Here is a 17,753-nt window from a genome sequence, read left to right on the forward strand (position 1 = left end):
CTGTAACATTATTTTCTCAGCGTACACTGAGGGGTTAGATTTAAAGTGGTTGTAAAGCCTGACATTTTTTTACCTTCATGAATTCTATGCATTAAGGTAAAAAACCTGTGTGCAGCAGCTCCACAGCCCCCTCAATACTTACATGAGCCTCATTGCTATTCAGCAATGTGAATGGCAGCCTTGGCTGTCCCAGGTCTCTGCCTCCTCATTGGCTGAGACAGCAGGTGGGAGCCATTGGCTCCCACTGCTGTCAATCACAGCCAGCCAATGAGGAGAGAGGGGCGTGGCTCCGTGTGTGAATGGCGACATGGAGCAGTTGGTGCCCCATAGCAAGCTGCTTGCTGTGGGGGCACCCGACAGGAAGGAGGAGCCAGGAGAGCCTGCAGGAACTCGAGAAGAGCATCCAGACTGCTCTGTGCAAAACAATGCACACAGCAAGAAAGTATAGACATGGTTGTTATCTTACAAAAAAAAAAGAACGTTTAGAATCACTTTATTGATATTAGGAAAGGATGTAGTATAACCCTATATTCCTTAATATCATCAGAGCCTTGTTCCTCCAACGAATGAAAAAGCTAGGATTTTTGTACCCACTGTGAAATCCTTTTCTCAGAATCCATTTGAGAACACAGCTCATATGATATTGTAGCTGAACATAAAGTATGGCTTTTACTGCATAGTTGCAGGTTGGACCACTCATTGTAAGTGTGCATATGCCATACCTGAGAAGTGCTGTGGAAGCAGAGAACTGCTATACTAGCTGCTGATGCTGCAGTGATCGCTGCTATCTTTTTAGGTCCTGTTCTGAGCAGCTGCCCTTCTGCATAAAAATTATGTGAGCCACTCGCTGGGCATGGAAGCCGTTCACAGAACGCCTTGCATTTTCTCACTGAATGTAAAGCACTCTCTGATTCAACAAGGCAAAGATGTGGAGCAGTCACATCACAATCTGCACCTCGTCCAATCAGAGAATACCTTTCATTGAAAAATACATGGTGTTTTGTGAACGACGCTCATGCCAGGCGAGTGACTTCTGAGGTTACTATACAGCAGACACAGGACTTGGAGAACAGTGGTGATTGCTGTAGTAGCTGCTACTACTACAGTGATTCTGTGCTTCTACAGAGATCCCTCAAGTATGGCATATGCATACATTGTGTGTGTGTGTGTGCGCAAGTGTTGCGCTCTTCAAAAAACACAAATAAAGAACACAAAATCCAAATAACACCTATGTGCATGTAAACGTGAAAGTCCAACATAAAAACTCCAAATGAATACAGAAAAAACAACTCTTGGTGGGGAGGACCATGTATCTACTGGAAAGTAAACCCCCAATCCCAGTGCTGTAAGTCTTTAAAGGAATACACCGCCACGGTCAGTATATGGTAGAGATGGACCCTCACCTTCTTATGTGGACCCGTATGAGAAACAGGTCAATAGGGCATCACCCCTCTTAATGGGGGTAATGAAGTGATCTCTTCCATGCCCCTGATGAAGTCACGTGATGCGTAACGATACGTGTGGGAAGGAGCTTGGGAGACGTCAGAGCCGGAACGCTGACAGTTCAGTAGGAGACATTTCATACAGCCTATCATTACTGATATACTGCACTTTATGTACTGTTACCATGTGAGTGTATTTAAATAAACTTCTATGAGTTTTTAACGGATGTACTGCGCTATGGTTGCTTTTATATGGTTGTTGAGTTCCATTTGCAGAATCGACCTGACTACTTAGAGGGCTTGTTGGAGGACACAGTGACCATATACAAAGGGAAGATTTTGTTCATGGAAGAGATCACTTCATTAACCCCATTAAGAGGGGAGATTGACCTATTTCTCATACGGGTCCACATGTGAAGATGAGGGTCCATCACTACCATATACTCACCGTAGCTGTGTATTCCTTTATAGATTTGCAGCACCGGGATTGTGGGTTTACTTTCCAGTATATACATGGTCCTTCCCACCAAGAATTCCTGAAGAGTTGTTTTTTCTGTATTCATTTGGACTCTTTATGTTGAACTTTCACGTTTATATGCACATAGGTGTTGTTTGGATTTTGTGTTCTTTATGTTTTTTGAGCAGCGCATCACTTTTACACATATATATTGAGTTTTATAAACGAGCACACATCCCATGTGTTTGCAGCAGCTTATTTATATTTGAGTTTATTTATCCTTTTTGGCAGCGCACAATTGTTGTTTATTATCTTTGTGTTGTTTACAGTTGCAAGAAAAAGTATGTGAACCCCTTGGGATTACATGGAGTTTTGCATGAATTGGGCATAAAATGTGCTCTGAATGTCATCTAAGTCACAACAATAGAAGAACACAATCTGCTGAACATAATACTACACAAACATTAGATGTTGCCATGGTTTAATTGCACATAACATGTAAACATTCACAGTGCAGGGAGGAAAAAGTATGTGAACCTTTGGACTTAATAACTGGTTGACCCTCCTTTGGCAGCAATAACCTCAACCAAACGTTTCCTGTAGTTGCAGATCAGACCTGCACAACGATCTGGAGTCATTTTGGACCACTCCTCTTCACAAAACTGTTTCAGTGTAGCAATATTCTTGGGATGTCTGGTGTGAATCGCTCTCTTAAGGTCATGCCACAGCATTTCAATCGGGTTGAGGTCAGGACTCTGACTGGGCCACTCCAGAAGGCATATTCTGTGCTGTTGCAGCCATTGTTTTGTTGAATTACTTGTATGCTTTGGGTCATTGTCCTGTTGCATCACCCATCCTCTGCGGAGCTTCAGTTGGCAGACAGATGGTCGTACGTTTTCCTGCAAAATGTCTTGATAAACTCTGGAATTCATTTTCCCATCAATGACAACAATCCGTCCAGGCCCTGAGGCAGCAAAGCAGCCGCAAACCATGATGCTCCCTCCGCCATGTTTTACAGTGGGGATGAGGTTTTGATGTTGGTGTGCTGTGCCTTTTTTTCTCCACACATAGTGTTGTGTGTTCTTCCCAAACAACTCAATCTTGGTTTCATCTGTCCACAGTATATTTTGCCAGTAGTGCTGTGGAACATCCAGGTGCTCTTTTGCAAACTTCAAACGTGCTGCAATATTCTTTTTGGACAGCAATGGCTTCCTCCGTGGTGTCCTCCCATGTACTCCATTCTTGTTTAATGTTTTCCTTATTGTAGATGTGTCAACAAAAATGTTAGCATGTGCCAGAGATTTCTGTAGGTCTTTAGCTGACACTCTGGGATTCTTCTTTACCTCATGCAGCATTCTGCGCTGTGCTCTTGCAGTCATTTTTACAGGACGACCAAGCCTAGGGAGAGTAGCAACAGTGCTAAACTTTCTCCATTTGTAGACAGTCTGTCTTATTGTGGACACATGAACATCAAGGCTTTTGGAGATACTTTTGTAACCCTTTCCAGCTTCATGCAAGTCAACAATTCTTGATCGTAGGTCTTCTGAGAGCTCTTTTCTGCGAGACATGGTTCACATCAGACAGTGCTTCTTGAAACCAGTAAACCCAAAACCGGTGTGTGTTTTTTAAGGGCAGGACAGCTGTCAGCAACACATCCAATATCATCACACTGATTGGAGTCAAGGTTGGCTCACACCTGGCTCCAATTAGCTTTGGGAGAAGTCATTAAACTAGGGCTTCACATACTTTTTCCTCCCTGCACTGTGAATGTTTACATGTTATGTGCAATTAAACCATGGCAACATCTAATGTTTGTGTAGTATTATGTTCAGCAGACTGTGTTCTTCTATTGTTGTGACTTAGATGACGTTCAGAGCACATTTTATGCCCAATTCATGCAAAACTCCACGTAATCCCAAGGGGTTCACATACTTTTTCTTGCAACTGTATATGCATACATACATTGGTCAAAACAGGACCTTTGTACCTATTCAAAACAGTTTATACTTTGAGTTCATCTATCGGACTGCCCAGTCATAATTACACTGTTGTGACAGAAAAGTGTACTCTGAGATAAGGAAATATCGTCTAAATACATGAGGCATGTATAGTCGTACTTGAATCTCAGTGTATATCATCCAGGTCTGTGCAGTAATCCAATATGAAAGTTTGCCTCTGTGCAGGAACTTCCTGTAATGAAGACCAGTCATTGCAGCTCTCTCCTTGTGCAGGGTGATTGGACTTCTATCCTCCACCACCCCATGTAGTTTTCTACAGACAGCCTATAGTGAGTGGACCTGCTAGGCCCCTCCCGCATCTCTGCTTTCTGCACTGTCTATGTGCAGTACAGCGATGATATCGCTGCTTTTACAAGGTTTGCAAAAGCATTTTGGTGCACGCAAAGCAGATTTATATGCTTTGTAGCTATTGGGGAATATATTTGAATAACATTAGTGTACCGGGAGTTCTCCTTTAAGACAAGACATGAAAATGGAGGTTGTTCGTACAGTGTCTGAATGCATATGAATTTTTGTGACTTCAGATGGGCTATGAGCATAGTGCCTTACATTCCACAAATGTCTCTTATTCTGTAATATACAGAATGTCATACTCCTAAAACACATTTATGTAACATCACCATACTCTGTCATGCCTGTGATTTCAGCAGAAATATCAACATTATAACCGTGTTTTCTGATTTTAGTTGCCATAGCAGCTGGAAGAAGATTGGCCCAAAGATTGTTTGAAGGTCAAGAGGATTCCAAGCTTGACTATAACAACATCCCAACAGTGGTCTTTAGCCACCCTCCAATAGGGACTGTTGGCCTTACAGAAGGTGAGAAGTACATAACCAGAAAGCAGCTCCTGTTTAGAAAAAGTACAGTATACTATCGTGTTATAGGTTATATAGAAGATGATCTGTAAAATGTAGATGTATATAAAATGTAGAAGATAAAAAAACATGCAAATAGAAAAAAACGTGCCACAATTGACTTCTACTTCTGAAAATGTTACTTGCCTGGCTGTGTACATTTTCCAGGTCATTGTCAAGTATTAAAGTCATTTATAGCCAAGCAATCATCATGTTCAGAAGAAGATCAGCAATGGCAGCCTACATACAGGGGTTGGACAAATTTATGGAAACACCAGGTAAAAGAACAAAATCGTTACCTAATAAGGTGTTGAATCGCCTTTGGCATCCAAGACGGCCTAAATTCTCCTGGGAATTGACAAATATAAATCTTAGATGGTGGATGATGAAATCTGATGAAGCAATATCATCTTGGTAAATGGCGCGGTCTTTGGAAAACTGTCTGCACCATGGGGTGCACATAGTTGGCCAAAATTTGTACATTGTCACTGGCAGTGGCTCTACCCTTCAAGCTGATGATGGGGTCTGCAGAATACCAAAACATGGCTGCCCAAACCATGATTGTGCCACAACCATGCTTTACTGTTGCTACAAGACAGTACTAGACGTAAGCTTAGCGTTTGCCATGTTTTAACACGTCCGGTGGTTGGGAACAGTGTAAAGCTCGATTTCATTGGACAATATTAGTTTTCCATTGATCTATAGTCCATGATTTATGGGTGTTTACCTCTCTCTCTCCTCTTCTGAGCATTAATATCAGTCACTAGTGGCTTGGCAATTGCAGCTCGCCCATGAATGTTTTGCTTATGGAGTTCCCTCCACACAGTTTTTGTGGATACGGAAGACTGCAATTGAGCTCCGCAGTCACTTTTGCAGCAGTTATTTTCCCATTCTGGGTCACAATCCTGCGCAGTGTCCTTTTTGTCTCTTTCAGTCAGTTGATCATGTTGACCATTCTTTTTCTTTATCAGATGAAGTTTTCCCAGAAACTGTATATGCACCATAACCTTTGATACTGTACCTCGTGACACGGCAAATAAATTGGTAACTTCAGTCACAGAGGCACTAGCTAAGCGACACCAACAATTTGCCCTCTTTTAAGCTCAGTAAGCTCTGACATGACTCTGTATTACTACCAGTGCATACAAGGAATGACGAAAACGAGGCTTCCCACCTGTTAGCTAGGTGTCTCATCACACAGCAGACAAATTGGCAACTTCAGTCACAGAGGCCACAGCTAAGCGGCACCAACAATTTGCCGTCTTTCAATCTCAGTAAGCTCTGACATTACTCCATATTACTAGCAGCTCAGTGAATGACGAAAACGAGGCTTCCCACCTGTTAGGTGGCAGAAGCAAAAGAATGTTACATCACTTCCGCTTTCAACGCAAAACATGTCGTCACTTTTCACACCTGCAAATTATGTAGTGTTTCATTATTTTTGTTCAACCCCTGTTCCTCAATACAGGATTCATGTAAATATTTTAGTATTCAATATGTTTAATAAAAATATATAAGATACATATTTTTGCAATTTTGTATGGATTGCTGCCCTCCCAGGGGTAATGCAGGAATGGAACACCCATCCAGTGACCAAGTAAAAGTGTAACTAGCCATCAGTTCAGGGAGAGGGAAGCGTGATGATTCTGTTGCTTTCGGGTGTTATCCATCAGTCTTTGGGGATTGTGGCTTGTCATTAGTGTCGACCATCTTACACCATGGGTGTTGGTGTTTGTTAATACAGGGGATAGCAGAAGGTGTCTGTTATGCCTAGTACATATGATGAAAAAATCGGACGCAAAATACTGCTTTCAGAGCAATCGGCCGATAATCTGATTGTTAATACACAACTTTTGAGAGCCGATCACGACAGTTCGTGCAAAATTATCTGAACGGATAAGCACAAATTTTTTTTACTCATCCGATACCAGAATGAACAATTTTCATTTAATCAGTACAGTATTCGTCCGAGAAAAATCGAGTGACTAGGACCACACATGCTCGGAAATGAAAGAATACATTGCAATACAATACATTACATCACTTTCCGAAATAGTATTCTGCCATATGAGAATTTTCATAACTTTAGTAATCTTTTCTTTTTTGATATGAGACTAGCATGCGGGGGGAAAAAATGGACGATCATTCGTCTGATATTCTCATTGTGTGTATGAGCATTGGGAGAATAAGTGCCCCATCACTGGTGTCAGTGGGAGGAATATTATTATACAGGATTTATATAGCGCCAACAGTTTTCTCAGCACTTTACAAAATAAAGGGAGACAATACAGCAACAATACAATTCAATACAAGAGGGTTAGGAGAGCCTTGTTCCTTGGAGCTTACAATCTAAGAGAATAGTGCCCCCCGGCTGGTGTCAGTGGGAGAAATCTAGCCCAACATTAATGGGAGTGGGAAGAATTCTATCCCACTGTTGGTGGGAGGAATAGTGTCCCAAGGGCTGGATAAAGGCAAGCTAGAGCCAAACCCAGCCTGCAGGCCACAGTTTGAAGACTACTAGTCTAGTGTAACTGCCTTTTTCACCCAAATGTTTCATGAGATGAATCCATTACTAAAAAACAATGCTCATGTGCTGTAGAATGCTGTGATCCAAGCAGTGCAGTAGTCGCCCTGTGCAAATTAATAAAAAGGTCTGCTTGGCTAGTACACTGCATTTAGAGAAAGGGGCAGAAAATTCCTCATCAGAAAGTCTACAGTTCCATATTCTGATTGCTTTTAAGAGTTAGAGATCCAAATATTTTGTGATAAAAGTAAGTTGTATAGGGTTTAGCCAAAATATCTTAAAGCAAAACTCCAGACTAACAATAAAAAAACAAATTCTTGCTGACAGTTAAATAAAAACAATAATGAGTGGATTAAAAATATATAAATGGAATTATTTTTAATGATCTGTTCTGATCTTAGAGGTCTCAATATGTCATGGGTGCAGAATAGCTGGCTGCTTACACTACTTCTACCAATCTATAGTGATCTAGAGGAATTAGCCGAAACTTCTTTTGCACATATATTATTTACTTTCTATATAATTATTGGTTGAATTTGATGGAATTGTGTCCTTTTTTATTCAACCTAACCCCTAGCGTTTTTTAGCTTAACTTATTGAGCACAAAAAATAAACATTCCCCAATAAACTATTTGTTAAAACTCTTAACCCGGCACTTGCAGTTTACAGCTTTCAATGCTGCTGATTCCTGCTCTATCAGTGCTGCTTCCCTGAATATCTGGTCTTCACAGGAAAGGGTTAACAGTGGACACTATAGTCTGGAGCCAGTTTGTTAGCTTGGAGACAGGAAGGGGGAGAAGGAGAGGGAAGCAGGTTGCTATCCTATGGTGCCTGGTCTGTGTTATTCTATTGATGAACATGACGTAGCGAGACACAATTCTAGTCCCTGCATGCAAGGGTGGCTTCATAGGACACTGCAAGAGAAAAGAACCACCTTGAAACAGGATACCTGGGGCAGCAGTCATGGCACCAACTTAAACCGTAACATAGGCAAGGAATAAAGAAGCTGCATACATTGCAAGTGATTACATCGGCTGCTGAAAGTGTTTAAAAAATTGAAGATTTAATATCACTTACTGTTTAATTGTTTACATTCATCTTGAATTCTGCATTTGAACAGACATTTTATGCAGTATGTTTGGTGGGGTAACGGAATCTCCAAAATGTAAACCATAATCCTATAACATTTTCCTGATTATAATTCCATTGTAGAGGAAGCAGTACAGGCCAAGGGCAGAGAGAATGTCAAGATTTACACTACCTCTTTTTCACCAATGTACCATGCTGTTACCAGGAGGAAAACAAAATGTGTCATGAAGTTGGTCTGTGTGGATAAAGAAGAAAAGGTGAGATAATGGAGGCTTCCTCAGTTTGCCAAGTTTAACATTTTAAAGGACAAAGTGACAAGAGCTTACATAGGCTTTGGACACCAATGGAGAAATGGCTCTAAAGACAAGGGAATGTGGGAAAAGTGTCAGTGGGTGGAAGGTTCTTCATACAAGTCAGACCTTTTTGATTTTGTCCAGAATGAGTGTAGTGATTCTATAAGCTACTGTTCATACTGGCATTAAAAGAAGTTTGGGGCACATCTTTAACTATCTTCAAACACATGGTAAAACAGTCTGCAATTGATAATATGGACAGCACAAAGTGCTGTTTACATTATTAGAACATGAGCGTTTCCATCACATTGTTGTGCTTCAAAAATGACGCTTCATTGGGAGTTTGGAAGGAGTTAAAACATCTCAACTGCTTCTCTTCAAGTCTATGGTAACACACCGTAAACTCATTGGTGAGTTTTCAACGTGTTTGCAGCTAGGCTAACCTAGGTATGTGGGTGCATTCTTAACTCGTCAAATGCCTGTCAAACACGCATAGTGTTTCGGGAGCATTTGTAACTCGCCTTTAATGGGTGTTAAACATGACATGGACTCAACAAACAACTCCATTAACTCATGTGTTTGTTAAGCGGCAGTATTTTGTGGACAAGGCCTAAGGGAAAGTAGTCTATGTAAGAAGAATAGCACAACTTCCATTTGTATTCTGCAACACTTTCACAGATGCATAACCATCCGGATTTACAGATGTATAACCATCACTGTGAAAGCCGAAAACCGGCTTTCCTGTGATGGGACATTTACACTGATTATCAGTGCAGCCCTATTAGTGCCGCCTTATCAGTGCACCCTCATTAGTGCCATCAGTGCAGCCTATTAGTGCCCATCAGTGTAGCCTCATAATCACACATCAGTAAAGAAGAAAAATTATTTGCAAAATTTTGTAATAGGAACAAAGAAAGTGTTGTTGTTTTTTTGTTTCTTTTTCTTTTAAACATTTTCAGGTTTTTTTTGTTCGTTTAGCAAAAAATAGAAAAACCCAGTGCTAATTAAATACCACCAAAAAAAAAGCTCGGTGTGAAAAAAAAAAAAAAGATAAAAATGTAATTTGGGTACAGTGTTACATGACTGCGCAATTGTCATTCAAAGCACGACAGCGCTGAAAGTTGGCCAGGGCAGGAAGGGGGTGAAAGTGCCAGGTATTGAAGTGGTTAATATCTAGCTCACTAAAAATAAATGCACAATATACAGTCAGGTCCATAAATATTGGGACATTGACACAATTCTAACATTTTTGGCTCTATACACCACCACAATGGATTTGAAATGAAACAAACAAGATGTGCTTTAACTGCACACTGTCAGCTTTAATTTGAGGGTATTTACATCCAAATCAGGTGAACGGTGTAGGAATTACAACAGTTTGCATATGTGCCTCCCACTTGTTAAGGGACCAAAAGTAATGGGACAGAATAATAATCATAAATCAAACTTTCACTTTTTAATACTTGGTTGCAAATCCTTTGCAGTCAATTACAGCCTGAAGTCTGGAACGCATAGACATCACCAGACGCTGGGTTTCATCCCTGGTGATGCTCTGCAAGGCCTCTACTGCAACTGTCTTCAGTTCCTGCTTGTTCTTGGGGCATTTTCCCTTCAGTTTTGTCTTCAGCAAGTGAAATGCATGCTCAATCGGATTCAGGTCAGGTGATTGACTTGGCCATTGCATAACATTCCACTTCTTTCCCTTAAAAAACTCTGTGGTTGCTTTTGCAGTATGCTTTGGGTCATTGTCCATCTGCACTGTGAAGCGGCGTCCAATGAGTTGTGAAGCATTTGGCTGAATATGAGCAGATAATATTGCCCGAAACACTTCAGAATTCATCCTGCTGCTTTTGTCAGCAGTCACATCATCAATAAATACAAGAGAACCAGTTCCATTGGCAGCCATACATGCCCACGCCATGACACTACCACCACCATGCTTCACTGATGACGTGGTATGCTTAGGATCATGAGCCGTTCCTTTCCTTCTCCATACTCTTCTCTTCCATCACTCTGGTACAAGTTGATCTTGGTCTCATCTGTCTATAGGATGTTCCAGAACTGTGAAGGCTTCTTTCAATGTCATTTGGCAAACTCTAATCTGGCCTTCCTGTTTTTGAGGCTCACCAATGGTTTACATCTTGTGGTGAACCCTCTGTATTCACTCTGGTGAAGTCTTCTCTTGATTGTTGACTTAGACACACATACACCTACCTCCTGGAGAGTGTTCTTGATCTGGCCAACTGTTGTGAAGGGTGTTTTCTTCACCAGGGAAAGAATTCTTCGGTCATCCACCACAGTTGTTTTCCATGGTCTTCCGGGTCTTTTGGTGTTGCTGAGCTCACTGGTGTGTTCCTTCTTTTTAAGAATGTTCCAAACAGTTGTTTTGGCCACGCCTAATGTTTTTGCTATCTCTCTGATGGGTTTGTTTTGTTTTTTCAGCCTAATGATGGCTTGCTTCACTGATAGTGACAGCTCTTTGGATCTCATCTTGAGAGTTGACAGCAACAGATTCCAAATGCAAATAGCGCACTTGAAATTAACTCTGGACCTTTTATCTGCTCATTGTAATTGGGATAATGAGGGAATAACACACACCTGGCCATGGAACAGCTGAGAAGCCAATTGTCCCATTACTTTTGGTCCCTTAACAAGTGGGAGGCACATATGCAAATTGTTGTAATTCCTACACCGTTCACCTAATTTGGATGTAAATACCCTCAAATTAAAGCTGACAGTCTGCAGTTAAAGCACATCTTGTTCATTTCATTTCAAATCCATTGGGGTGGTGTATAGCGCCAAAAATGTTAGAATTGTGTCCATGTCCCAATATTTATGGACCTGACTGTATGTGCATTGCAATAGCAGAGCACACAGGGCTAACTTGTATTGCTCAGCTGCAATCCACACAACAGGAATCAGACAGTTTTTGTAGACTGTTCCATTTCTAGTCATCTACATAAATCCCATTTGGAAACTGTTGAATTGGGTTATATTTATATTTGCCCTTGTTCTAATTAGATTAGCACAGATCATTTTTCCAAGAGTAAATTATGTAAATTAGCATAATGAATGTATCCTGCAAATGAAACAGACTAAAATAGTAGCATCTCTCAGTGCTCTGTTCCTCTGGGGGGAGACTTTTCTATGTGCTAAAATTTCATGGTGTTTATTAACCCTTCCTGCCATCACTCACTAACAGATGCCAAAATGCTGTTTTCAGGTCTATAACCCAAAATGATATCATTTATGCAGTTAACTGATAAACTGTTGTTCTTAGCTTATAATACACCCTCTCTGTAAACTGCCAATTAAATTGATAAATTATGTCTTTTGTGACAGTGCGAGGCCCTGCAACTGTGAAAATGGAAGTAGATGTGACACAGGGTTTGCACATCTGCATGGTGTGGGCTCTAGAATATTGATTCTGAACAGAGAAAAGTGTTTTTTTTTTTTTTAATTTTCTCTGGGTTTTGGTACTCCTGGAATGGGTTCTGGAATTTGGAGATTTGAAAGAATTTTGAGAGGGGAAAAAAAATCTCCAACCCAGTGTCCAGGTCTTGCAGAAGACCAGCAAGGCGAGTGTGCAGATGTGTACACCCATTATAATGACAGGCTTGAGCATAGCTCAGGGCTTCTGTCAGGGAACAGGTGTTCTCCACTCAAGAGACAGTACTTCATGCTGGAGAGGAGAGATTCCATGTCCTCAGAGCTGAGGGGTTAAGACGGCTAAGGAGTCTGGAGGACTGGTAGAGCCAAGACAATGAGGCGAGTCTAGGAGGACTGAGGGAATCTGGAGGTCTCGGAGGAGTGCGAGAGCCTGGGTTGTCAGATTACCAAAGAGGCAGGGAGAGGGCCCTTGCAGCAGGGTGCTGCAACTGAAATGGCTGAAAGAGCTGGGAAAGCTGAACGAACACAGAGGTAATGTGTAAGATGGCCTTGGAGACCAGCCAAAAGCCAAGGTTAAGACCTAAGCAGTGGTGCTGCTAAAGGGAGAGTCAGATGGCTTGACATTTTTTGTTGAATGTTTTGATGGAAACCCTGCAAGAGGAACTATTTTTCCTGTTGAGCTTAGAGTTTGTTTAACATAAGTGCACCATCAAGCCCTAAACCTCAGTTCACACTGGCATGGACTCACTAAAATTGCTTCTACCGTTGAGCTAAAAATCCTCCAATATCACAATACACAAACAGTCTAGATCTCTGGTGCTTAACCTGCTTTCCCATGGTACTCTTTGTAAAGCTCCAAGGCCCCAGCAAACCAGTTGGTAGTACTTTCTCTGCCTAGGTGCTTACTCAGATTAGCATGTGATCCAGGTCAACATTCCTAGACTTTCCCTGTGACTCTGCATCATGTGATGTAGAGAAAGCCTCAGCCTGTCGAGATCACTGGCTAATCTGAAGTCCATAGGAAGGAGCAGGGATGGGATGTGGGAGAAAGGTGGGCATCAGATTATGTAAAAGTATTGTCCTTTTAGGTCTGTAGTCTTACAGTCCACCCAGCACAATAATCTTCTATACTGTATATCTGATGCTCGGTTGTGTTGCTTTGGAATGTTGAGTTTTGAAGGTGTCAATGCTATTTGGAATGTTGAGTTTTGAAGGTGTCAGTGCTATATGTTAAGGGACTTTAAAGGAACTAAACCCATTAATTTAACTTTTTTTTTTTTTTTTAAACGTTAAATTCAAGACATGCCGTAGTAAATGCTAACTGTGACATTTGCTTTTTACTCTCAACTGAACTATCATTCTATCAAATCGTGTCATAACTGATCACACGTGCAGCACCATGGCAAATGCAAATCAAAGAGAAGCCAAGATGGCAGCTTCCCTTGGCTGAAAAGGATAGGACGATTTAGTTCCACTTTAAGTTCGATGCAACCTGAATCCTGCTTGTGTGGTGTACAATAAATATGTAGTGTGTGGAAAGACATAAACTACTTCAAGGCCGGGCACTTTCACTCCCTTCCTGCCCAGACCAATTTTCAGCTTTCAGCGCTGTCGCACTTTGAATGACATTTGTGGGGTCATGCAACACTGTACCATATGACATTTTTATGATTTTTTTCACACAGCGCTTTCTTTTGGCGGCATTTAATCACCATTGGGGTTTTTATTTTTTGCTAAATAAATGAAAACTTTTTGCAAATAATCTTTCTTTATAAATTTAGGGCAAAATGTATTTTGATACATTGGTAAAAATAACAAAATTGGTGTTTATTATTTAGTCTGTTGAAAAGTTATAGAGTCCACAAACTATGGGATATATCTGAAAATTGATCAATCCCGATGTACTGACTGCCGTTTCTTGGTGCCCTAAAATGCCACGACAGTACAGATATCCCCCAAATTAACCTTTTGGAAAGTAGACAGTCCAAGGTATTGAGTAAGCGGCATGGCGCGTTTTTTGAAGTTGTACGTATTTTTTTGGGGGGAAATAAAGGAATGTAAAAAAAAAATAGTTTTTTCACCTTTTTTTTTAGTCTGGCTGACAAAAAGACAAAAGTCCATCCAGTTCAACCATAAAAAAGTTATAATCCTACACCCACAGTTGATCCAGAGGAAGGCAAAAACCCAGCAAAGCATGATCCAATTTGCTCCTGCCGGGGAAGAAAATTCCTTCCTGATCCCCCGAGAGGCAATCGGATATTCCCTGGATCATCTTTACCTATAAATGTTAGTATCCAGTTATATTCTGTGTATCCAAGAAAGAATCCAGGCCTTTTGTTAAAGAAATCCACTGAGCTGGCCAGAATCAACTCTTGAGGGAGTCTATTCCACATTTTCACAGCTCTCACTGTGAAGAAACCTTTCTGTGTTTGGAGATTAAATCTCTTTTCCTCCAGATGTAAAGAGTGCCCCCTTGTCCTCTGTGATGACCTCAGGGTGAATAACTCTACACTGAGTTCACTATATGAACCATTGATGTATTTATACATGTTGATCTTAGCATACACCATTGCAGTACAACGTTATCATATAACTGGTTTCACAGTGAGCAGGGACACTGACTGGTGACCGTATTATGCATTTTATTCTCAATCTCTAAAAACTTTTTTTTTTTTACATACTGTGGCCAGAGCAATACAGTGTTACCATAGTAACGCTGTACTTCTCTAGGGAGGTGATCAGTAGTATTTTTTTTTTACACACTATGATTGTTTATAGAAGTGAATTTCACTGCTATAAGCAAGTATATTTTTACTGAATGAAATTGATTCATTCAGTGTGTATTGTAATTAGCTGTGATTTGGCCACAGCTAATCACATGGTACAGATAGACTGTGATTGTCCCTGTCTGTACCATGTGATCACTGTGACCAATCACAGCTAGCAATACAATTGTACCCAATGAAAGACATGAACTGGTCACAGCGATCACATGGTACCAACAGTGGACTGATACAGTGATCTGTCATTGTGTGCGGTGGGCACAGCGAGTGACAGATTGTGCCGAAATGCGTTCTGGGGAGGATGTCATTAGACGTTCTCCCAGAACACTAGGGTTCCCGCCCAGCCATCATTTTGCAATAGCCTGGGTGGGAAGCAGTTAAGGATACAAGGATAGGAACATGGGATCTTGACCTCAAATGAGACCTCAGAAACTGACTTCCAGCAGCGGTAGTGCATCAGTAAACAGTAAGCCTAGATTCACACATAAGCAGTGTGAAAATGTTCAGTTTTAGGTTCAATGAACAGCTGCAGTCTGGTTTTCTGCTCGCTCTCGCTCTCTCCTTTTCCAATTGAACTCTATAGACTTCAAATTCGGATCGCACAGCTCCAAGCTCGCAGACAACCCATTTTCAAAACTACACTGTGGCTGGACTGCATATGTGTGAGCACCCTCCATAAGAACACATTTTATTTCACTTGCCGTGCGAATCCATCAGTTCAAACACATCCAAAAACGGATGTGTGAACCAGGGCTAAGAGTGCTCAAACATGCTTGGAATAAACATATATATATATTCACGCAAAAAAAGTTAAAATGTATAAAATAAATAAGTGGAGCAGACTTGATGGACCATTTGGTCTTGTTACTGCCATCACTCTTATAAAAAAGAAAAACAGAACAGTAGCTGATTGGTTAATACATTTATCTTGAATTGACAGATTATTCAGCTGTATTCTCACCAGTGATACGGTCTACTTGCTTACTTTATTTTCACCATGTTCTTGCTTATACAGCTCAAAAATATACAAAAATGATTTACTACCGAGGCTTATTCTACAGAATTTATATAAATGCTTGTGGTATTGTGTTACTACAGATTGGAATCAGAAATAATTTACATTGGTTGAAAGTGTGAAATTTTATTTTCCAGGTAGTTGGTTTGCACATGCAAGGACATGGGTGTGATGAGATGTTGCAAGGATTTGCTGTGGCCATTAAAATGGGAGCTACAAAAAAAGACTTTGATAACACTGTTGCCATTCACCCCACCTCTTCAGAGGAGCTGGTTACTCTACGCTGAAGCTGTTGCTTTGTGCCTTGATTAGATAATATTTTCCGACTAGCACTTCTATGTTCTCTTGGAGCCACCTCCCACGGATTACTCCATCCTTATTTATGAACCAGTTTCTTGAATTTTTGTAAGTCTTTGGTAACTCCGCAAAAGAATATTTCATAATATTTTTGAGAAAGTATATTTGCTTTTTAATGCATTCCTACCAAAAACTAAACAGTGAATACAGAATCAGTTGTATTTACTTAATCTACAAAATAAATAATTCCAATGTTGGGTAATATGTTTGTTTTTTTTCAGATTCTTATTACATGGTAATACACTGCTCAAAAAAATTAAAGGAACACTGAAAACACATCAGATCTCATTGGGGAAAAATATCATGCTGTATATCTATACTGATATGGACTGGGTAATGTGTTAGGAACGTAAGGATGCCCCATCGTTTAATGGAAATGAAAATTGTCAACCTACAGAGGACTGAATTCAAAGACCCAGAAAATCAAAGTGAAAAAATGATGCAGCAGGCTAGTCCATTTTGCTGAAATTTCATTGCAGCAACTCAAAATAGTACTCAGTAGTTTATATGGCTCCTACATGCTTGTATGCATATCTGACAACATCGAGGCATGCTCCTCATGAGACGACGGATGGTGTCCTGGGGTATTTTCTCCCAGATCTGGACCAGGGCATCACTGAGCTCCTGGACAGGCTGTGGTGCAACCTGGCGGCATCAGATGGACCGAAACATGATATCCCAGAGGTGTTCTATTGGATTTAGGTCGAGTGTGGGGGCCATTCAATGGTATCAATTCCTTCATCCTCCAGGAACTTCCTGCATACTCTCATCACATGAGGCCAGGCATTGTCGTGCACCAGGAGGAACTCAGGACCAACTGCACCAGCATAGGGTCTGACAAGGGGTCCAAGGATTTCATCCCGATACCTAATGGCAGTCAGGGTGCCATTGTCTAGCCTGTAGAGGTCTGTGTGTCCCTCCATGGATATGCTTTCCCAGACCATCACTGACCCACTACCAAAACGGTCATGCTGAACGATGTTACAGACAGCATAGCGTACTCCACGGCTTCTCCAGACCCTTTTATATCTGTCACGTGCTCAGGGTGAACCTGCTCTCATCTGTGCCAGTGGCAGACCTGCCAATTCTGGTGTTCAATGGCAAATGCCAATCAATCTCTATGGTGTTGGGCAGTGAGCACAGGGCCCTCAGGCCTCCCTCTTGAATCCTGTTTCTGATTGGTTGGGGACATTTGTACCAGTGGTCTGCTGGAGGTCATTTTGTAGGGCTCTGGCAGTGCTCATCCTGTTCCTCCTTGCACAAAAGAGCAGATACCTGTCCTGCTGATGGGTTAAGGACCTGCTACAGCCCTGTCCAGCTCTCCTAGAGTAACTGCCTGTCTCCTGGAATCTCCTCCATGCTCTTGAAACTGTGCTGGGAGACACAGCAAACCTTCTGGCAATGGCACGTATTGATGTGCCATCCTGGAGCAGATGGACTGCCTGTGCAACCTCTATAAGGTCCAGGTATCGTCTCATTCTACCAGTAGTAACACTGACCCTAGCCAAATGCAAAACTAGTAAAAAACAGA

General features: G+C 41.2%; 1 protein-coding gene across 1 annotated transcript in view; it reads left to right on the top strand.

Moving 5' to 3' along the window:
• GSR (glutathione-disulfide reductase) overlaps positions 1-16,424 on the top strand; it is a 53,391-nt gene extending 36,967 nt beyond the window's left edge. The window contains exons 11-13 of the mRNA XM_089669975.1: positions 4,604-4,735; positions 8,508-8,641; positions 16,003-16,424. Coding sequence (XP_089526101.1) covers positions 4,604-4,735; positions 8,508-8,641; positions 16,003-16,152 — 416 coding nt within the window. The 3' untranslated portion in view covers positions 16,153-16,424. The remainder of the gene's footprint in view (positions 1-4,603; positions 4,736-8,507; positions 8,642-16,002) is intronic.
• Positions 16,425-17,753: the final 1,329 nt, after the last annotated feature.

Source organism: Staurois parvus, unplaced genomic scaffold (genome assembly GCF_062004578.1).
Source record: "Staurois parvus isolate SC_StPar_1 unplaced genomic scaffold, SC_StPar_1.0 ptg000086l, whole genome shotgun sequence".
Taxonomy (NCBI): Eukaryota; Metazoa; Chordata; class Amphibia; order Anura; family Ranidae; genus Staurois; species Staurois parvus.